Source organism: Aricia agestis, chromosome 12, assembly GCF_905147365.1.
Source record: "Aricia agestis chromosome 12, ilAriAges1.1, whole genome shotgun sequence".
Taxonomy (NCBI): domain Eukaryota; kingdom Metazoa; phylum Arthropoda; class Insecta; order Lepidoptera; family Lycaenidae; genus Aricia; species Aricia agestis.
Genome location: NC_056417.1, coordinates 16,485,382 through 16,509,528, shown reverse-complemented (window position 1 = coordinate 16,509,528; position 24,147 = coordinate 16,485,382). Strand labels below are relative to the sequence as shown.

General features: G+C 46.4%; 1 protein-coding gene across 1 annotated transcript; it reads left to right on the top strand.

The window, feature by feature from the left end:
• The first annotated feature begins 73 nt into the window (after positions 1-73).
• LOC121732750 (chaoptin-like) lies at positions 74-24,147 on the top strand. The gene is made up of 5 exons (XM_042122704.1): positions 74-239; positions 311-446; positions 517-627; positions 1,654-4,631; positions 23,849-24,147. The coding sequence occupies exons 1-5, from the start codon at positions 74-76 to the stop codon at positions 24,145-24,147; spliced, it is 3,690 nt and encodes a 1,229-aa protein (XP_041978638.1).

Below are 24,147 nucleotides of genomic sequence, written 5' to 3'. Positions count from 1 at the left end.
ATCCTGATACATCATCCCGGCTGCCTAGTCTCTGCACCTTCGTGCGTGCGCGTCACCTGCCCGCCTGCGCGACATGCGGCGGCGCTGGTCGGTGGTGCTGGCCGCGCTGGCGGCGCTGGCGTGCGCCCCGCGAGCCGCCCCCGCGTCCCCCGCCGCCTGCGCCGCCACCCCGCTGTGCCGCTGCTCCGCCGACCAGCTCGCCTGCGACGCGGTGCCCTACTACAGGTTCCCCGAGATCGGTGAGTCGCGGCGGCCCATCGCGCACTCGCGTCGCGCGTTTGGCCGCTCTGACGGTGTTGCGCGTGCGCAGGGGCGGGGGTGTCGCATGTGGCGCTGTGGTCGGCGCGGCTGAGCGAGCTGCCGGAGGCGGCGCTCGACGGCCGTGCGCTCCGCTCGCTCGTGCTGGTCGCCGCGCGCCTGCATCGCCTGCACCCCGCTGCCTTCGCGTAAGACCGATCCTCCGATGACGAGTCGGGCTAGCCGGGCGTCTCTCTATATATACGAGTGATGTTGCAGGTCGATGACGACGAGCCTGGCGTCGCTGGACCTCGGCCACAACGAGCTGGCGGAGGTGCCGCTGGAGGTGCTGCGCCGGCTGCGGGCGCTGAACTGGCTTAATCTGCAGAAGTGAGTCGCCGCGCACCGCCGCCGGGAGGTTCCGACCACCCCGCGTTATCATAATCTGAGAATCATTCACTGATATTTAATAATAATTATATTTGAGTACAGTAATTGAGTTCCTCTAAATTCCGCCTTATACAATATTCACAATAAAATATTATATTGCGCTATTAATACATATTATACAATGTACTCGTAATACTATTGCAATGTTTTCACGCTGGACGGGAGCACCAGCATCGATAATGATTTTTTTAAATTACGTTCACAAAACAAGATACAATTCACGATACATGTACTAGCTATAAATTATAGAATCTATTCTAATATTATAAAGCGGAAGGTTTTGTTTGTTTGTTTGAACGCGCTAATCTCAGGAACTACTGATCCGATTTGAAAAATTCTTTCAGAGTTAGATAGCCTAATTATTGAGGAAGGCTATAGGCTTTTTATCACGCTAAGACTAATAGGAGCGAAGAAATAGAGAAAAATGTGTTATGTGGAAAAAACGGGGGGAAGTTGTTTGAAAGTCCTTATTTGAACGCGCTGATCTCAGGTACTACTAGTCCGATTTGAAAAATTCTTTCAGTGTTAGATAGCCCATTTATCGAGGAATGATAATTTTATTACGGACTAATAGAAGCGAAGAAATAGATGAAAATGTGGTAAAAAAACGGGGGAAATTATTTGAATAATTATATCTCACGAACTACTGGAGAATTTTTTTCTGTTATTTTGCACAGATAAGAAGTAGACCACGTGAAGGATCATACGCTATGTTTTGTGGACTAATTTGTCTTGAAATATCTAATTTACGTGGGCGAAGCCGCGTGGAACGTCTAGTATAAAATAAATAATACTAGGAAATGTATCTTTTGGAGTGAACACGACATGCACATAACAAAATAAAAGTTGTATCAACTAAATATTAACTTTAAACAAAAGAAAAAACAGTCATCACCCTCACCGAAGATCTCCTTAATCGTCCTTAATGAATAATGAAAAGAAAAGAAAAGTTCGTGTCGTTCGCAGCAACCACGTGGTCGAGCTGGACCCGGCGGCGGACTGGGGCGGGCTGGCGGACTCGCTGAGCTGGCTGTCCCTGAGCAACAACCGGCTGCAGGCGCTACGAGCGGGGGCACTGGCGGCACTACGGCGGCTGGCGACTCTCGAGCTGGACGGCAACAGGCTGCAGCAGCTGGACGCCGGCGCGCTCCCGCCCGCGCTCGACGCGCTGCATCTCGCCGACAACCTGCTGCGCCGGCTGCCCTGTGCCGGGCTGCTCCTACCGCGCCTGCGCCACCTCCAACTGCGAAATAATGCGCTGCGCCCTGCGGACGCGGACGTCGACGCCGGCTGCCCCGCGCCCCGCGCCCGCCTCGAGTCCCTCGACCTCAGCGACAACGACCTCGCCGACGACTTCCGACTCGACTTCCGCCCGCCCCAGCTCAAGCGGCTGATGCTGGACCTGAACGACTTCACAACGGTCCCGGCGTTCGTGCAGGAGTTCGGTCGCCTGGAGCGGCTGTCGATGTCCCACAACAACGTGAGGCGCGTCCCCGCGGCGGCGTTGCGCGCGCTCGCCGGCAGCCTGCGGCGGCTGGAGCTCGAGCATAACGAGCTGGCGGCGCTGCCGGCCGGCGTGTCCGGCCTCGCGCGGCTGCGCCACCTCGCCCTCTCTTACAACGACTTGTCGGACTTGGGTGAGCTGCCTCCCGAGCTGCACGCTCTGCTTCTAGCCGGCAACGCGCTGACGTCACTGCCGTCGGGGCTGCGAAACCTGACGCGACCCACCCTGGCCTACCTGGATCTGGGCTACAATCGAATCTCTCGCGTGAGCGCGGATTCCTTCGGGCCGTGGGCCGGGCGTCTGAGCACGCTCATTCTGAGAGGCAATAGAATAGCGCAGCTGTCCGTCGGCGCGTTTCCCCCGCTGCCGCTGCGAGAGTTGATCCTGAGCTTCAACGATCTATACCACGTGGAGGCGGGGGTGTTCGCCAACTTGACGCAGCTGAAGGTATTGGAGCTATCCACCACGTCGTTCGGCGGAGACGTTCCCGCGGGGTCGACTCTGGAAGCCCTGACCTGGCTCGGGTTGGACAATAATAACATTCACCGCGTTTCTACTGAAGACATTCAAAGTTTTCCCTCTCTGGAGTATCTTGACCTAGATTTTAATAAAATAATAGAGTTTCCGAGCGACGGCAAGCCGGGGAACGGGTCGGGCAAATTGAAGGAGTTGAGGCTGTCGTACAATTTTATCAGCAAAATACATTCAGACTTCCTGCGGCAGCTGGCGGGGCTGCAGAGCGCGGATTTCTCGTGCAATCGCCTCCGCGACGTTAACGCGCGTGCTTTTGCCGAAATGACTGAGTTGATTTATCTGAATTTGGCAGAAAATGAGATCGCGATAGTGGCCGACGGGGCGTTCACAGATTTGCCTAAATTGGAAGCATTGGACATGCAGAAAAACGGCCTCGTTGAATTTTCATTGCGGTTTTTTAATAACGTGTCCAACGACGAGGCGAACCTCATCGTAAACGTCAGCTACAACCGCATCTCGTCGCTCAGCGGGGCCGTCGCCGTCCCCATTACGATTTTAGATTTATCCTTTAACTCGCTGCAAACTGTATATAGAGATTTTTTTGAGTCCATGCGCTACTCCCTGAGACAGGTGCTCCTCTCCCACAACAGAATCGTTCACGTCGACGGGTTCGCTTTCGGTTCTATGCCTCATTTGATTATACTCAATTTACAGAATAATAGCATAAGTGTCGTGAAGCGCCGAGCCTTCGCCGAGATGCCTTCGCTACAAATGCTCGATCTGTCGCACAACGAGATCCCCCAGCTGTCCATCGAACAGTTTCACAACCTCCGAACTCTGCGATACTTGAACCTGGCGAGTAACAGGCTGCGGGCGTTGCCGCGCGACGCCCTGGCAAACACGTTGCTGGAGAACCTGGACTTGAGCAACAACCGACTGACGCTCTTCCCCCGCAGCACCCTGGCGCAGGTTGGGTGGACCCTGCGGCGCCTCGAGCTGTCGCGAAACCGCCTGGAGTACCTGGACGCCGCCGCCCTGCGCGCCGCCGCGCACCTGCACGAGCTGGGGTTGGCGGGCAACGCGCTCACCGCGCTGCCCGACACCACACTCGCCGCGTTGCCGCGCCTCCGCCGCCTCGATCTCGCCTACAACAATATAAAGGCCAACTTCAGGGAGCTGTTCGGGGGCGTGCCGGAGCTGCGCCGCCTGTCGCTGGCCGGCGTCGGGCTGAGGACGGTGCCGCAGCTGGTGCTTCCGGATCTGACGGAGCTGAACCTGAGCGGCAACCACATAAACTCGTACGGCCGCGCCGACGTAAAGCACCTGGCGAGTCTGCGCGCGCTCGACGTCAGCGCGAACCACTTCACGTCGCTGCGGCCGGCGATGTGGGCCGCCCTCCCCCACCTCCTCGCCCTCGACGTGTCGCACAACCCCATAGTGCGGCTCCCGAAGGGTGCTCTCGAGGGTCTGGAGCGCCTGGAGCACCTGAGGATGATCCGCCTAGGGCGCCTCGAGGCCGTCGAGCCCCGGGCGTTCGGCGACCTGGGGTCGCTGCGGACGCTCGCCGTGGACTCGCGCGGCGGTGAGGGTCAGCGGATGCCCCTCGCGGAGATAGCACTTGCGTCGCAGTTCATAGAGGCGCTCGTGATTCTGTTCATCGAGGAGGTGCTGGAGTCGCAGCTGGCAGGGCTGCGGGCGCCGAAGCTCCGCTCACTGGAGGTGCGCGGCGCGGCGCTGCGACGGGTGGGTGCGCGCGCGTTCGAGTCGCTCGGGCGGCAGCGCGCACTGGTGCTGCGCGTGACGCACACCGCGGTCTCCGAGCTGCCGGCGGGGCTGGTGCTGCCGCTGCTGCGAGTGCCGCACCTGGCGCTCGACGTCAGCGACAACCGCCTCCTCAGCTTCGGCCCCGACGTCCTGTACCCCAACCGCACCGGTTGGAGCCGACTGGCGACCAAACTAATCCCAGGTGAAAACGAGAGAACTACAAAATAAATAAACTAAGCCTTTAGAAGTAAGAACTACTATAAACGACACCGATTGCTTAAACTTAAAACAGAGAGAGGAGACTTTTGACGAAATAAAATTCATCCCCTGGTACGTTTCAGCTTCAATCTTCACTATTTTAATGTCTTATTTTACGTAATTCAAATTCTAATTTTTTCATTCAAATTCATTTATTTTTTGCGTATGTGTGTTACAATAATAGGTCTTATAATATTGTTACGTGCTAGGGTTCGAGGATTTGGAGAGAAAGACCTGGTGACTCTCTTGAAGACTTTATTAACACTGCACTAAACACTAGGTCACAACACTTAGCACTAAGTCCAAACACTAATCACTAGGTCCAATCACTAAGCACTATCACTGTCCTAGGTCGTAGCCAAGTCGCAGGTTTCACTGGTTCACTCACTATTGATCACTCGATGTCGCCTTGAAGATCGCTCAGATTGAAACTGACTTGCCGGGCCTGCCTGCGGCTCTTTTTATATGGCGAGACGAATTCCAGAAATTTCCCGATTCACGTAAACAAGTAAACAACCGTGGGAAATTTCTAGGAGGCTCGGGCATGTGCCACAATAAAACTGCCGTCCTTGCGATAAGTGCAGTAAGTTGAATTTAATTTAGACCTTATGGACTCAGTCCTAAGGTCTAAATTCAAACACGCTAACAAATAAAGGGTAAGCACTTAAACAAACATTGGACCTTTTTAGAAGGTTCGAGTATGTACTTGCGCACCACGTGTCCGTATACCATGTACCGTAACACTACTCCCCTCTTAGAGATGCTCGTCCCGAGCATCATTGTTACTGCCATGGTAACGCGCCAGACGGTCTATGTGTACCACTTTGAATGTCCCTCTTGGTTGCTTTTGAATCCTGTAAGTCACGTCATTCAATCGGGTAACCACTTTGTATGGGCCGTCCCACTTGGTCTGCAACTTTGGAGATTTGCCTTTTCGGCGAGTTGGGTTATGCAGCCACACCAGTGACCCTTCTTCGAAGCCGCTTGTATTCGATTTCCGGTCGTATCTGGTCTTCATGTTCTCACTTGACTGTAACCCATTTTCCCGAACCATGGCGTGTATATAACGCATCTTTTCCCTTAAATCGCAGACATAATCTGGTACGGTCTTTGGTTCTTCCGGTGATCCTCCTGTCAAAAGGTCTACTGGTACTCGTAGTTCTCTACCGTAATTGACATACGCCGGGGTAGCTTTTATGCTCTCATGCTCGGCGGTACGGTACGACAGAAGGAAGAGCGGTATATACTTGTCCCAGTCCTTTTGTTTGTCATCTACCAATTTCGCCAAATGCCTCTCAAGGGTCTGGTTAAATCTCTCAACCATTCCATCAGACTGTGGATGGTACGCGGTGGTCCTCGTTTTATGCATTCCCAAAATTCTGCACACTTCCTGGAAGACCTGCGATTCGAAATTCCTGCCCTGATCGGAATGGATTTCTAGAGGCACACCAAAGCGAGATATTACTTCTTCGACTAGCTTAGAAGCAACTGTTGTAGCTTCCTGGTTTGGTATGGCGAACACTTCGGGCCATTTGGTGAAGTAATCCATGACAACCATGAAATACTTGTTTCCTGATTCCGTTACAGGAAATGGCCCAGCTACGTCAACTGCGATTCGTTGCGCCAACGTTATACAAGCGCAGGCTCCCACGGCTCCTTGTCTGTGGTCCCTTCACTGCAGCGCAAGTAGTGCATTTGCGGCACCAATCCTGTACATCATCTCGACAATGCAACCAGTAGAATCGTTCTCGCACTTTCGTTAACGTCCTCTTTACTCCTAGATGACCTCCTGATACGCCATCATGCATTTCACGGAGAACATCCGGTACTCTCGTTCTTGGGACAACCATCTGAAGATGGAACTCTCTGCCGTTGGTCTTCTCCCATTTCCGGTAAAGTATTCCGTTTTGAAGAATCAGACTGTCCCATTGCGCCCAGTACGCCTTAGTGACAGCGCCAGTGGGTGCAACCTCACTCCAGATTGGCTTTACGTCATCCTGTTTCTTCCATGTGATGATGTGTCGAAGGTCGTCATCTCTTTCTTGAGCCTCTCTCATACCATCATTCTCCCATGGACCCAAAGGACTTGTTTTCGTTAACTTTAATGTTACTTCATTAGATTCCTGCTTAACACAATGTTTGCAGTCTTCTGAACACGGCCTTCGTGAGAGTGCGTCGGCATTCCCATGCGACTTTCCGCTGCGGTGTTCCGTCTTGAAGTCATACTCCTGGAGTTGTTCTATCCATCGAGCTACTTGGCCTTCTGGGTTCTTGAATTGTAGTAGCCACTTCAAGGCTGCGTGATCAGTTCGCAGTAGAAACTGTCTGCCGATGAGATACTTGCTGAAATGTTGTAGCGTCTTTACGACAGCCAAGAGTTCTCTTCTTGTCACACAGTAGTTTCTCTCTGGCTTAGATAAAGATTTGCTGAAATATGCAATTACAACTTCTCTTTCACCCTGTTTTTGAGATAACACCCCTCCAATGGCCGTGTTGCTTGCGTCCGTGTCGACTATAAACTGACCTTCAGGTTGTGGATACCCCAGGATTGGTGTTTCACACAGATGTTTCTTTAGTTTCTGAAAAGAATCTTCGGAAGTCTCGTCCCAAATAAACTGTCGTTTATCTTCTGTCAGCCGATGTAATGGCTTGGCTATCTCTGAGAATCCCTTAACAAAACGCCTGTAGTAGGAGCATAGGCCGAGAAATGCCCGCACTTCGGTTTTGTTCTTAGGGGTTGGCCAATTTTGGACTGCTTCTAGTTTCTCCGGGTCCGTCTGAATTCCATCACTGGAGATAACATGGCCGAGATAGTTCACCTTACTCCTGAATAAACGACACTTTTTCGGATTCAACTTTAACTTGGCCCCCTCTATTTTGGCGAAAACTCGTTCTAAGTTTCGCAAATGGTCCTCGAAGTCGCGGCCAACAATGATGACGTCGTCCAAGTAGACTAAGCAAGCCTCTCCAACTAAGCCTGCCAGTACACACTCCATGAGTCGCTCAAATGTGGCAGGTGCGTTGCACAATCCAAAGGGCATGACGTTAAACTGCCATAAACCTTTACCGGTGGAGAAAGCTGTCTTCTCTTTGTCTTTTGGATAAATTTCCACCTGCCAGTATCCAGATTTCAGGTCCAGGGTCGAGAACCATTTCATGCCACTCAAGGTATCCAGAGTGTCGTCAATTCGAGGTAATGGATAACTGTCCTTCTTGGTGACATCATTGAGACGTCTGTAGTCCACACAAAATCTTGTGCTGCCATCTTTCTTCTTCACTAATACAACCGGTGAGCACCACGGACTTGCAGACGGTTCAATGATCTTATGCCTTCTCATGTCCTCCAAAAGGCCTTCAACTTCTTTTTCCTTTGCAATGGGTATCCGTCTTGCTCGTTGACGAATTGGATTCTCGCTTCCGGTATCTATCCTGTGCTGAACCATCGACGTTCTTCCAAGGTCGCCTTCCTGACTGGAGAAGATATTCGCGTGGCGTTGTAAAAACTTCTTAGCTTTCATGCCCTGCAAATAAGTCAGATTACTCTTGCAGTCATCGAGTAGCTCAGTCACTATTCCATAGTTGCTGGTGTTTGCTGAGCCTGAGCCTGTGATCGAACTACACTTTCTCATCCAGACAACTTCCTCGCACTTTCCAATGACATCACCTTTGTTCAAGCAGATCTCGCGATCAGCAAGATTCAAAACCCTGACCACAGCGTTACTGCTTCCACTAACAAGGGTTCTTGCCGTCATCAATTTTTGCGCTGATGTCTTGGTAGGTGTGTCTTCGATTAACACGCATCTGTTTGACTTCTTCTTTCCAGCTGGCGGTAGTTTCACCAGCACCCGAGCTTCCGCACGTCCAGGTATTATTACTTGAAGTGCTCAGCTTGCAAGGAGATCTACGATATAATATGCCTAGGTCTGGTGGAGGGTAGCTTTGATAAAATGTCCGACGCGCGCAAAAAAGACTGGACCTGCCCTACCTGTAACTGTTCTCGCCCTAAGGGAGACAACTCTGGTACACCGGTGCGTTCAGCACTGAACGAGACGCACTCAGCAAGAGGTGCTAGCGCTACCAACATAACCATGACGCGAGGTAGCCACCGTAACAAGCCATCAGCTGAAACTGCAACTCCGCAACACTGTAGTGAAATTACGCAACTAATGGCAGAACTTCGCCTGCTAAGGGACGAGGTCGGAGAGCTAAAAAAGCAGAACCTTGAAATAAAGGAGGAAATTTCACTTATCTCTAAAAATATTAACGATAAGGTGCAGGTGTTCTCCGAAAGGCTGGAAACTGCTGAAAAAGAAATTGCTGACCTGAAATCATTGGTAACAAGCCTCCAAGCTCAATCTTCCAAGGCTTCCCTACAAGACCAATATTACTTGAGGAATGAATTAGAAATCGCGGGTATTCCAGAGCAAGTAAATGAAAACCTCCAGCACATTGTGGGGCTCGCAGCAAATAAGATAGGCATCCAGCTAACCGAAGGCGACATAGACTCGGTACACCGCATGTGGCGGTATTGACGCGGTTTGAAGGAAAGATTAACGGTAATCACGCCAATTCGTCACATTGGGACGAGGAATAGAGATTCCTCGACGTTACACACAACAATGAGCAACCAAAAACAACGAGCACTCACCAGATCTGCTGGAAGACGTCGTTGAGTGGGTTCAGTAGCTCCTCGATACGTCTGTTGGTTCTGTGGATGTCTGGGTAAATTCAGCTGGCCAGCTATCACGTTAGGATTTAGGATTCCGATGTCCACACACGATTCACCAGTAATTTTGGTGGAACTCGCGATCGCGGTAATGTGCAATTAATTAGATGCACGCGTTACAAAGTCTTAAGACGCTCTCGGCGAGAGGCGGAAAGCGAATATGGCGACTCCCGCGCCAAACAGCGTCACAGGATCGTGTCTCGCACGTCATTGGCTACTATCGTAGTGTGCGTTAACAGGTGACAAGTTGACGCGCGGTAAATATGAATTTTGAATTATTGTAGAAACGATACATTCCGCCCACCAAAATACCAACTGGGATTTTCTTAAACTGATAAAAGAAACGATAAAATATGAATAACTTACGGTACTAAGCTTAAACTGCTAGGTTGCTACTAAAACTAAGCGGTAATTGATTCTATTTGTCATTCCATAGGAAGAGGACACAATTTGACCAGGGGTCGTTTGAGCAAATGATCATGACGAGTTCGTATAGTTGCCACCCGAACTACTCCATCTGGTCCAGGATGTAGTGATACTACGCGTCCCAGCGGCCAGTGGAGAGGAGGTCGATTGGTATCTTTAATCAACACGATAGAATTTATTGTTAATGGTTTTGAATCTTTGGTCCATTTCGCTCGCTGAGTTAAGCCATGTAAGTACTCATGCCTCCAACGTTTCCAAAACTGCTGTTGATAAGATTGAATCAGTTGCCACCGGTTCAATCGATGAATTTTAACGTTAGTGTAATCTGGATCCGGAACTGTGGTTAAGGGTTCCAACGTTAAAAAATGACCCGGGGTCAAAACGCTTAAATCGTTAGGATCCGAACTCAGTGGACACAAAGGTCTGGAATTCAAAACGGATTCGATTTGAGTAAAGAGCGTGGCAAGCTCTTCAAATGTCAAAGCTTGATCCCCAACGATACGATACAAATGTGATTTTGCGGCTTTAATTTGGATTTCCCATGCTCCTCCGAAATGGGGGGCAGAAGGGGGATTAAATTTAAAAGAAATTCGCTCTGCTTGCGAGGCTTGTTCTACATGTGATGCGAGTTGTGCGCTCGCGCCTACGAAATTGGTACCGCAATCAGAATGGATTACGTTACATCGACCGCGGCGAGAAATGAATCGGCGCAATGCCGCGATAAAACCATCGGTCGATAAAGTAGATACTACTTCAAGATGCACGGCTTTTGTACTTAGGCACACGAACAAGCATAAATAGGCCTTATCTAGCTTAGCGCCCCTATGGGTACCTAATTTAATTCGAAAAGGCCCTCCGAAATCAACACCTACCTCTGAAAACGGTTTCGTTTGATTAACGCGAAAGGCAGGCAAATCACTCATAAACGGTTGTAAAGGTTTCGGGTTAAGACGATAACATCGTATACATTTCGAAAGTTGATTTCGAATTGCACGTTTTGCCGCAAATATCCAAAATTGTTGTAAAACTAAATAATGAGTCGTATTTAGACCTGGATGAAAGTTGTTTCGGTGAACAGATTCGATTACGGCTGTTGTAAGAACACACTTCCTTGGTAACAAGGCAGGGTGCTTATGTTCAAATTCTAGGCCTGAGTGAGCGAGACGTCCGCCCACCCTGAGAATACCTAAATTATCGATAAATGGACTCAGCTTTCGAAAACTTCGCGGTAATGATTTTCCATGTTTCAAGTTTGAAATTTCTAATGAAAAATAGCGATTTTGAAAATGTTTTACGATAATAAGTAGCGCACGATGACGCTCGACTTCGTTAATAAAATTAGTTTCGTACGATATGCCTGTGCGGCGCGCTTTATTAGCAAATCTAAAAATATAGGCTAGAATGCGACAAATTTTGTCAAGAGATGAATATTTCTCGAACATTTGACCGATAATGGACGGTTGTTGATCGGTATTGCTTTTGTCGATTACGAGAGCTACGCGACGTTGCTCAGATAAGACCACATCATTGTTAGCATGGGTCCTCGATATGTCCTCTGGCCAATGAGAAGGTGATTGGGACAGCCAGTGAGGCCCCGCCCACCATAGTGAATTATTCAATAGATCGCTGGGTAATTGGCCACGTGAACAGACGTCTCCGGGATTCGTAGCAGAAGGAACGTACCTCCAACACTCGGTAGGTACGATATCCTGGATGTGACTGACACGATTTGCGATAAAAGTCGCCCATCGCGACGAAGGCGATCGCAACCAAGCCAGGGTAACGGTGGAGTCACACCAAAGGAAAATCTCATGTATGGGAATCCGTAAGGTATCCCTGACGAACTTCATGAGATCGGCGAGTAGAACGGCTCCACACAACTCTAATCGAGGCAGCGATTGCTTCTTAAGAGAAGCAACGCGAGCTTTTGCACAGACGATAAAAACACATATAGAACCGTCAGACAAGGTCACACGTAGATAAATGACAGCGCCATACGCTAGTTCAGAACTATCGCAGAAACCATGTAATTGATACGATAAAGCGTTTTTACTAAAGAATTTACGTGGAATCTTTAGGTTCTTAATTAAAGAAAGCTGACGAGAGAAATTGTTCCATTGGGAAACAATTTCCGGTGGAGGAGTTTCATCCCACGACGAACCGATAATCCAAAGTTTTTGAATTAAAACCTTGGCAAGAATTGTTAATGGGGACAAAAAACCTAAAGGGTCAAAGATTCTAGCCACCTCACTTAGAATCGTTCGTTTGGTGCAGGAATTGTTTGTCGGTTGAACGGTAAAAACGAACGAATCCGAGGCAGGCTCCCATTTGAGGCCTAAAACCTTGACAGTTGTGTCTGTCGCTTCGGTAAAAGTTCTAGATTCCGATAGACAAACCTCTGAGGGAAGATCACTCAGAAGTTCAGGGCAGTTACTTACCCATTTTCGCAGCTCAAAGGAACCACGACCAAGAAGAGCGATAACCTGTGATTTTATGTCACGTGCCTCCTCCAGCGAAGAACTTCCGGTAATGACGTCATCGACATATATATCGGAAGTTAGAACGGTTTTAGCCTTCGGGTACTCGTGACCTTCATCGTTGGCTAATTGCTGGATGACGCGACATGCAAGAAATGGAGCAGAAGAAACTCCGTACGTTACGGTATTCAAGATGTACTCTTGAAGGGGCTCATTTGGATGAGCACGCCAGAAAATACGCTGATAATTGCGATGATGAGGAACTAAATTAATTTGACGGTACATTTGACGAACATCACACATAAAAACTACTTCATGTTCGCGATAACGAAGAAGGATTTCAACAATATTGGACTGCAACTTTGGACCAGTCAGTAGTGTGTCGTTTAGCGATTTGCCGGTAGCATCCTTGGCAGACGCATCGAAGACGACACGAAGCTTAGTCGTCGCGCTATCCGGTCGCAGAATGCAATGATGCGGTATATAATACCTTCCCTGTCCGACTTGTTTAGGAGACACTAATGACATATGCCCACTTTCGTTATAATCGGTCATAAAATCGATATATTGTTGTTTAAGATCCGAATCACGAGAGAGACGTCTTTCAATAGCATGAAAGCGTCGAAGAGCTATATCTCTAGAGCCTTCAAAAATTGGCTCTCCGTTATCCTTGAAAAGAAGAGAAACGAAATATCTACCTGTCTCGTCACGGTAGTGATTGTTGGTGAAAGTACTTTCACACAATTGATCTTCTGGAGAAAGACGAGAGGAAGATGGAACGGTATCGATTTCCCAGAAACGTTGAACGATAGTATTTAAATTATTGTCAAGAGCCTGAGAAGCAGGCATACCTAACAAACACGAAGAAGCGAGTTTACTTTTACCTAGGAGAAGCCATCCGAAAATAGAATTGAATGCTTGTGGTTGAGAAGCGCTAGCCTTTATACGTTGCTCAAGAAGCGACTCAGCGAAAACATCGGCACCCAACAAAACGTCGATAGGACCAGGAATGTCAAAACCAGGATCAGCGAGCGGTAATGTTTTAACTTCCCACCCATTCGTGTTGAGCTTCGCTATCGGTTGCTCGCCGCATATGTTTGGAACAACGAACATATCAAGACGAAACTTATCGTTATTGTTAACACCTATATCGCAAGTAATCACGCCGCCCACCGCAGCAGGATTACTTCCTAGGCCAAGAATTTTGACGGAAGTAGCGATAGGCTGCAAGCGCAGCTGTTGTGCAGCTCGAGCCGTTATAAAGTTATTTTGACTTCCGGTATCAAAAAGCGCGCGAAAACTATAAAAATCGCCGGATGCGTCGCGAATCTGTATTATGGCGGTCGCTAGTAACACCGTCGTCGGAGACGGAGAAGAAATTTCCTTCGATACTAAGGTCGTTGAACTTGACTTGTCATCGGATGACACGGAATTAGTTTTCGGTAACTCGCGATGTAGAAGAGTGTGATGTTTACGTTTACATTGTTTACACGCAAATATTGAAGTGCACTGTTGCACGGAATGTGACGCGTTCAAACAGTTGTAACACCATTTCCTGTCAGTGGCCACGGCCATACGTTCATCCGTCGATTTTGAAAGAAAAGATTGACAAGCCATTATGCTATGTTTATCGCCGCAATAAGAGCATTTACGACCAGGCGGTAATGTAGACGATACCTTAGTAGGGCTGCCGTTCCATGCAGCGCCAGTACTAGTACGAGAAGAAACTAGTGTGACATTTTGTCGCTTCGATCTCAACGAATTTATCGGAAACTCTTTAGACAATGGCGCGGATTTGTTATTAACAGTGCGGTCGGTAAAATGAGTATCACGAATCAAAGCTTCACATTTCGAACGCAAAAAATCTTTAATTTGAATATAGGATGGAAGATCCACATCACTATGTTTTTCTTCTAATTCGCGTCTTAATTTAGGATCGAGCTTCGCTAAAATGTGATAACTAAGAACAAAATCCCACTGCTCGACAGGTAAACTTAATTGTTTCAATATAGTTAAGTTTTCTTCGATAGTATCAAGCGAGTTTCGAAAATCGTGAGCGTTACCTATTTTAAAATTAACTTCTAAAATGTCACGCCAACATGTAAAAGCTAGTTCGCGTTTATTCTCGTATCGATTTCTGAGCGCATCGTATGCACTATTGTAATGCTCCGCCGCGACAGGAAACGTCCGAATTAACGATAAGGCATCACCGCGTAAAACGGAAACTAAATAATGAAATTTCTCAATATTAGTTAATTGAGAGCACTCGTGAATCAATGCGTTATAAGTTGAAATGAATTCCGGCCACGATTTTATAGCCCCTGAAAATGTAGGTAACGATATCTTCGGTAAACGTATGTTGCTACCCGGCGCAGCTGCGACTGAGTCGCGCCGCGACCGCAAGTCATCCGGTTGAGAAGATGAACTCGGTTCATATTTACGTTGCAGCGTAACCACTTGAAAATACATGTCGTCGAACATCTCCTGAATCTCGTTATCTTTGTCGTCGACGTCATCCTTTAAAAGATCTAAAATTATAAAATGCGCCTCTTGAAAGTCGTTAGTAATAGACTTTAATTCTTGACAATATGAAAGAAATAACTCGACCTTTGATTGGTCAGACTGAGCCGAGTTCCCGACGTCCAAGGCTCTCGCTATACGATTATATGCGATAGTGCGTTTACGACGCAAACTAGGTAAATTATTAATCGTATAAGACGATTCGATACATTTCTTAACCGTAGGTTTAGATTTACGCCTCGCTAGATAAGACATAATTATAAATCACCACAACAAACGATAAGGTTAAGTTCGTTTCAATCGATAATAATAATTGAAAATGAATTTTAAAAGTACGTAAACAACTATGCAAGTTCGAGGGATGTGACTTGATATAAATCTAAGCCACTGAAATAGACACTGCACTATTATAGAAATTATTTAATGTCTATGCAAGAATGTTTTACGAAAACTATTACGATATACTACTAATCGTTTGAAAATATCGATAAGAATATTGTTTGTGAGAATATTGTATAAGAATATTGTTAACTTCACAATAATTAATTTATGAAGTGAAAAGTTCCAATCGTTACGTGCGATATGCGCATCTACTGTAATACATCGATGGCCTGAAGTTGCGTAAACAACTTGAAGTACCTAATATGCCTCGGTGCGTTCGGTACGGTGCGTTGCTAAGTTCACTCGATACGATATTATTTGCAATAATGCTAACTGCAAATTGTTAAGAAAAAAAGAACATGCAACATTGAAATAGAAATATCACTAGGCAAAATTAGGGTTTTTTAAGTTGGAACATTTAACCTTGAATAGAAGTTGCGAGAACGTTCGATAACCTTTTATGAAAATGAAATGCGGTAGTTGTGAAAAGAAATGGAGCAAAGATTATGCTTATTTTCCGTTAATTTGGAATCCTAAACTATGTTTGTAGGTATGATTACGAATTAATAAATCGGTATTTGGCAGGCTGAATGCATTTTTACCTAGAAATCCCTGGTTTCGGCACCAGAAATTGTGGCGGTATTGACGCGGTTTGAAGGAAAGATTAACGGTAATCACGCCAATTCGTCACATTGGGACGAGGAATAGAGATTCCTCGACGTTACACACAACAATGAGCAACCAAAAACAACGAGCACTCACCAGATCTGCTGGAAGACGTCGTTGAGTGGGTTCAGTAGCTCCTCGATACGTCTGTTGGTTCTGTGGATGTCTGGGTAAATTCAGCTGGCCAGCTATCACGTTAGGATTTAGGATTCCGATGTCCACACACGATTCACCAGTAATTTTGGTGGAACTCGCGATCGCGGTAATGTGCAATTAATTAGATGCACGCGTTACAAAGTCTTAAGACGCTCTCGGCGAGAGGCGGAAAGCGAATATGGCGACTCCCGCGCCAAACAGCGTCACAGGATCGTGTCTCGCACGTCATTGGCTACTATCGTAGTGTGCGTTAACAGGTGACAAGTTGACGCGCGGTAAATATGAATTTTGAATTATTGTAGAAACGATACACCGCATTACTCCTAGGAACAAAGAAAAAACTGATGGATCACAGAGCACCCCATCTAGGCTCCCCGGTGTCATCGTGCTTAGGTTGTTACGTCGCTGCAAGCGAGATGAACTCATCAAAGCTGCTAGATCTCGTAAAAATGTAACTACGTCTGGCATGTCGGATGGTAGTCCTTCAAAAATTTATTGGAACGAAAGATTAACTAAAGCAAATAGAGATATTTTTCGTGCAACCAGGGAACGATGTAAGCAATTTAACTTTCGATACTGCTGGACCCGCAACGGCAACATCTTTGTTAGAAGATCTGATGGCAAAGAAGCTAAGCGTATTATATCCATGGCAGACCTGGACAGTATTGTTGGAACTCCTGCAAACTCAAGCAATTCGTAGATTAAGTCTTTATTTTCTGTACTTTGTTTTTGTATTTCATATTTACTCACAATTTGCGCTGATCCGCACACCACAATTAGTCACACTACACATCTCAGCTACTCACCTTCTCTTCATAATCATATCTCCCCGTAATATAAGCTCAAAACACATACTTGACTTGTGGTTTTTTTCTTTATCAATGCTTTCAGCTCATTACCTCAAACCACATGATCATGCTATATACAGCCTTCAATCTCAAACCTCTAAAAAAAAAAAACTCTATCACACTCGTTCTCTAATAATATGTCGTAGATATTATAATTTTAAAAATTGTTTACAGTAATGGATCTATCGGATGAAATTGATCAATCGTTAACAATTACATGTGAAAGGTTAGAGAACTTAGAAGCAGGGCATAGATTGTTATCTAAAGATCATGACTTCTTATGCCTGACGCTTAATATTAGAAGTATTAACCAGAACTTTGACTCCTTTTTAGTGACTCTTAAACGTTTAAATTTTCAATTAGATGTAATCATATTAACTGAATGTTTTCTGACTGAAGATACGATCGTTCCTCTGATCCCAGGATATGTGTCATTTAGAACATCAAAATATATTAATAAAAATGGGGGTGTCGTCATCTATGTATCGGATAAATGGAACGTCTCATCTTGTGAACCAGACTGTGATGATTGCAATTGCTTACAAGTCACTCTGGATGATAGAAAAGTCGTTCTTGGCATATATCGTTCGCCCTCGTTCAGATGCATTGACCGGTTTTTGACATCACTTGATAATTTACTGCAAAATAACAGCACAAAGATTCTGATACTGGGCGGTGACATTAATATAAATACGCTGTCAATACCATTAGACGATAGCTACGCAGAATACCTATGTATGCTTTCTACTCATAGGCTTCTGCCAGCTATTACTCTCCCCACAAGAGGTTCATCCTGTCTCGACCACCTATTCACAAACTTACTTACCCACACTATAGGCATAGTAGCAAACTCAAATATAACAGATCATGAATTATGTATATTGGCAACTTCACTCAAAATAAACAAAAGACCACTGCAAAGAACTCGAGTTAAAATTAATTATGATGGCATCTTAGAGGATCTCAGTTCCGACTGGACCTCTGTTACTACAAGCGGTAATGTTGAGCAGGCCACGGAGAATTTTTATCACATATTAAGAGAATCTATTGACAAACATTCACATTCAGTCCGCATTAGTCGTAGTAAGTTCAACATTCATCCCTGGATTACCCCAGGACTCATGAGGTGTCAAAGAAATCGCGACAAGCTACACATGAAATGGAGAAAAGATCCTAACAATAAAGTAGCAGAACACACATACAAAAGATACAGAAATTTTCTTTTTAACCTCCAACGAAATTTGAAAATTGCCTATGAATCACACATGCTCGAACTCAACAAGGGCAACCCCAAGAAACTATGGTCTTCCATTAAAAAAATATGCCACATAGCTGATAAGAAAAATGAAGCGAATGCCTTAAGTTTTATTGAGGCAGACCCTGTAAGCTCATTAAATAAATGTAATGAATACTTTACACACGTTGGCTCAAATTTGGCTAATACAATACTCAAAAATCTTGCTACGACTGAAAAGAACTTGGCAAAAAATTTTAAACCTACGCGATCAATTTCTGACTCATTATTTTTGGCCCCCACAGACCCACAGGAAATTCACAGCTTGATATCGGATTTAAACGTAGATAGTTCTCCTGGATCAGATCAAATATGTCCCCGATTGATTAAACATATTGGATCTGCTATCCTCACCCCCCTTACGTACATTTATAACTTGAGCCTTTCAACAGGAGTATTTCCCTCTAAATGGAAAACGGCGGCTATTACTCTTTTGCACAAGGACGGTTGCAAATATAGTCCTAACAATTATAGGCCCATATCGTTGTTATGCATTTTCTCCAAGCTGCTTGAGAAAATTATAAATAAACGTCTGACTAATTTTTTGGAATCACACAATGTCATCTCTAAGAAACAGTTCGGCTTTCAGCGTAATAAGTCGACCGAGGATGCGACAATGCTTTTATGTGATATAATATCTTCTGCTTTAGATCAGAAGAAATACTGTCTTGGAGTATTTTTAGACCTTTCCAAGGCTTTCGACACGGTTTCAATCCCAATCCTTCTTAGCAAACTAGAATCCCTCGGTGTAAGAGGTGTACCTCTATCTTGGTTTCGTAGCTATCTATCCGATCGGCTACAATATATTAAGTCTGTCGGTACCGTGAGCAACTCTCTACCAATAAACTTTGGAGTTCCCCAAGGTAGTATCCTGGGTCCTACTCTGTTCTTGTTATATTTGAACGATCTTTTGGATTTGCAGTTGGATGGAGTGGACATTGTCTGCTATGCAGACGACACCGCATTAATTTTCCGGGGTAACACTTGGGAAGAAGTCTTTGGAATTGCCGAAAAAGGTCTCGGTACAGCTTCTAAGTGGCTTAACTCAAACCTACTGACGCTTAATGTACACAAAACCAAATATGTCGCATTTCATATAACTTCCTCTTCAAAACCTGCTCTGTCCCTCTCGTTAAAAATGCACTCCTGTAACTCTAATTTTTTATCATGTTCTTGTCCTTCCTTGCAGCGCGTGGACAACGTTAAATATTTAGGCATACACATAGACGAAAACCTTTCATTCAGCCAGCATATCTCTTCAACTGCTTCTCGCGTTCGCAAATTGACTTTCATTATGAAAAACCTTAGATCTTCGGCAAATAAGGAAGTTGTAAATACCGTATACAAAGCTATCTGTCAATCTACACTCATTTATGCAATTAAAGTCTGGGGCGGAGCAGCTAAATCAAAACTAATTCAGCTCGAGCGTGCACAAAGATCTGTCCTTAAAGTTATGTTGAAAAGGCCATTTCGATACTCAACTAACCTACTCTATAAAGAAAGCAAAGTCTTACGTGTCAGACAAATTTATATCCTAAGAGCTGCCACCTTCCAACACAAAATTATTATAAACTCTCCACAGTATCATTCCCTTCTCGACCGCAGAGTTTACAAAATTCCAATTCCTCAAGTACGTACGACATTTGCACAACGCCATGCACCCTTCCTAATACCTTACCTGTATAACGAAGTCTGTAAAAAAGTCCCGTCCTTTATTAAGTCAACAGTTAGGCAATCAAAGAAAATCTTGGAGGATTGGCTGTTAGGTATAGACTACATAGAAACTGAACTCTTATTGAGCCACTTATAAAAGACATACACACACACACACACACACACACACACACACACACACACACACACACACACACACACACAACACTTACACACATACACAACACAGTACACACACTAACACACTTCAACAAACCTTATTATGTCTTTGTTCAAGATTAAAAATAACTTAGATTAAGTGGTTAGTAATATTGTATCCGAGCAGGTTAATTGGTATCTCATTATCTGGTTTTTGCGACACAAGCTGTGCTTAGTGCAAAGGCCGCTGCAAACTGTTTTCTCATAAAAATCCTAGTCTTAAGCAAATTGCAATATAGAATCGGTATGTTATGTGTAAAAAAGTTTTGGCAATAAACATATTATTATTATTATTATTATTATGACTTTCTTTACACATTCAACTTTCCCGCAGGCGCCTCCAAGGATGAAAATTTCTTCTTCGCCACACTTGAACACTCCGTCGGCGACATTAATTCTGCAGTTGTGCTTCTTCATGAAATCCAAACCCAAGATGCAATCATCCATAATCTCAGCCACAATACTCGTAACGTCATGAGGGTATGAGAACTCCCCCACATTCATCGTAACTGACATTTCTCCCAGGACGGGTATTGGCTGACCGGAGGCGGTAAGAAGCCGACAGTTAATTCTCCTCTTGTGCCTCCTTGCGGTTTTTATCAAATTTGGGTTCACTATTGTTCTAGAGGCTCCTGTGTCTAGAGTCATTTTGCAATCCGTCCCGTTAATAGTCCCCTGAATCACCAGACTATTCCCGCTGCTTGCTTGGGAGACAACCGTTATTGGGGCTTCCTCCGTGTCAGCCAGCACTCGCCCCTTAGTCCTGGCTTTTATTCGTTTCCCTGCTCCCGGGCAGGGGATGAAGCCCCTTGCTTCTTCAGCTCCTCCATTTGTTCCTCGAGCCTTTTCATTCTTGCCATCTGGGTCTCTTTCTGCGGGCAGTTAAGCTGAAGATGGCCCCTCTCGCCGCACTTGTAGCACATGGCTCCAGAACTTCTCTTTGTAGGAGCCTTAACCTCCTTGACTTCCTCAGTGACCTCGCGGATCTTATATGTCTGCCGTATGTCACGCCGAACAGCCTCGACCTCTAAAGCATGCGCCAATGCTTCCTTAAGCGAGGTGTGGTGACGTAGCCTTACTGCAGCTCTGACCTCTAGGTCCCTGATTCCGTCGACAAATGCTTGCACAATGTTCGTGTCGATCATCTTGGAATCGGCTCCTGGGTGTGCCTTCTTGACCAGTTTTTCTATTTCCAACGCCCATTGTTGTAGTCCTTCTCCTGGGCGTTGGACTCTGTCACGCAGTTGGGCACGGAACACGTGCTCCAGGTGTCGCTCCCCGTATCTGGATTCAAGTGCCTCCATCAGGTCTTTAAACCCATTTCCTGTATGCGCTTCTAGGACCGACAAAGCTTGCCCTCTGAGCGCAACTGTGAGAGCGGTCAGGCATTGTTCATCATTCCATCCGTTGGCAGAAGCAACCGTCTGGAATTGCTGACGATAAGCGTTCCAAGAAGTAGTACCGTCGTATGGTGGCACTTTAACTCTTGGTCCTTGTACCACTACGGAAGTTCCACTAGGCGTCGCGATTCCTGTGGTTTCCACGCGCACTTTCCACTTCTGTAATTCTGTGAGGCCGGTTTTCACATTTTCCATATCCACTCCTAACCCCGTAACTCGTTCGTCCATTACGTCTACATCTTTTCGAAGCTTAAACACCGTGTCACTGACATCCTTTATAGCTCCAAGCGCTTTTTCTTGGAGGTCTTTTTGTTGCTCTTGTGATTCTCGAATCGCTCTGATTTCAGCACCGAGCTTGCGTTCTTGTGACTCTTGTAAAGCGCCAAGCTTGCGGTCTTGTGCCTCCATCATTGCCTTTTGAGAATCTTTCAACGCCTGACTTTCAGCTTTTTGAGACTCCTGCAAAGCGCCGAACTTGCGGTCTTGTGATTCTTGCAGAGCCTGAATTAACTCAATTAGGCTTTGTAATTGGGGAGCCACTTGAGGGGCCGCAGAAGCTACGGGCGATGCATGGTGGCTGGAGCCAGTAGGCAGGGGTTGAGCAGACGGAGCTCGGTGGGCGGAGCTAGTGGGCGTGGCCTGGTGGGCGGAGCCAGTGGGCGTGGCCATGCCCAAAGTGGGCGGAGCCTGAGGGGCGTGGCCAGTGGGCGTGTCCCGGTGGGCGGAGCCAGTGGGCGTGGCCATGCCCAAAGTGGGCGGAGCCTGAGGGGCGTGGCCAGTGGGCGTGTCCCGGTGGGCGGAGCCAGCGGGCGTGGCTTCAGCCAAAGTGGGCGGAGCCTGGTGGGCGTGGCCAGTGGGCGGAGCCATGTGGGCGGGGCCAGTGGGTGGGGCCTGTCCCTCAGTGGGCGGAGCTTGGTCCCCAGTGGGTGTGGCCTCCGCAACTCCTCTCTCGGAGTCAATGGCAGCAGCTCGCTGCGCCCTTGTCCTGACACTCCCCTTGAAGTCCTCTCTCGGAGTCAATGGCATCTCCAAATCGCACTTCTGACACCAGTTGTTACGTGCTAGGGTTCGAGGATTTGGAGAGAAAGACCTGGTAAATCTCTTGAAGACTTTATTAACACTGCACTAAACACTAGGTCACAACACTTAGCACTAAGTCCAAACACTAATCACTAGGTCCAATCACTAAGCACTATCACTGTCCTAGGTCGTAGCCAAGTCGCAGGTTTCACTGGTTCACTCACTATTGATCACTCGATGTCGCCTTGAAGATCGCTCAGATTGAAACTGACTTGCCGGGCCTGCCTGCGGCTCTTTTTATATGGCGAGACGAATTCCAGAAATTTCCCGATTCACGTAAACAAGTAAACAACCGTGGGAATTTTCTAGGAGGCTCGGGCATGTGCCACAATAAAACTGCCGTCCTTGCGATAAGTGCAGTAAGTTGAATTTAATTTAGACCTTATGGACTCAGTCCTAAGGTCTAAATTCAAACACGCTAACAAATAAAGGGTAAGCACGTAAACAAACATTGGACCTTTTTAGAAGGTTCGAGTATGTACTTGCGCACCACGTGTCCGTATACCATGTACCGTAACAATATTTTATATCGAGTTCAACACATAGGCCTCTGTGGGCATGCAAAATTAACAATTATTAAAAAAATATTACGGTCTAAATTCTAAAACAATAATTAATAGAAGAAATAATAAAAGTAAGTCATAAGAATTAAACATTATAAAGCAATAACATAATATTAAGTATTAGGATTTAATATTTGAGTCATAACATTCATAAATAATTAATTCACCAAGTCTTTCATCTATACATACATACATATAAATAAAATTGGAGTGTCTGTTTGTAATAATAAAATAACCGTTTTTTACTACATGCATATTAATATTTAGACGGTACTTACACCAAAATAACAATTTTTAGAATTTTTGTCTGTCTGTATGTCTGTCTGTTTGTTCCGGCTAATCTCCGAAATGGCTGGAGCGATTTTGACAGGACTTTTATTGGCAGATAGCTGATGTAATAAGGAGTAACTTACTCTACTTTTTAACCGACTTCCAAAAAGGAGGAGGATATTTTTTTACTTTTTTATTTTTTACTTATGTATTTTACATTTTGTTAACGCGGACGAAGTCGCGGGTAACAGCTAGTAAGTAAATAAAAAAAGAAGAAACAAATAAACAGTATTTCAATTAATGCTGAGTAAGATTTAAAAAAAAAATGTCCTGTCACATGACGTGTCGTAGAACTCGTAGAGAGGTTATAAATAATAAGCATGGTCAAATGAAGCATGGTTTTCACAACCTTACAATTTAGAAAACGTGGCAGCTTAATTAGCCTACCTAATAAAATAAATAAATGGAACGTCTGTGGGCAGGAGGGCTGACGCTGTCGAACAATCCGGTGCGGTGCGGGTGCGCAGCGGCGTGGGCGGGCGGCTGGCTGCGGCGGTGGGCGAGCGAGGTGGGGGGCGGGGCGCGGGCGGCGCGGGAGGCGGCGCGGCGCGGCACGTGCTTGGCCGCGGCGGGCGGCGCGCGCGCGCTCGTGTCGCTGAGCGCGGACGCGGCGAAGTGTCGCGCGCGGGCGCCGGCGAGCCCGGCGCCACCGCCCGTGCTCCTGGCGCGCACCGCTGCGATACTAGCGCTCGTACTTCTATACTGGAACTTTGTTAGATAA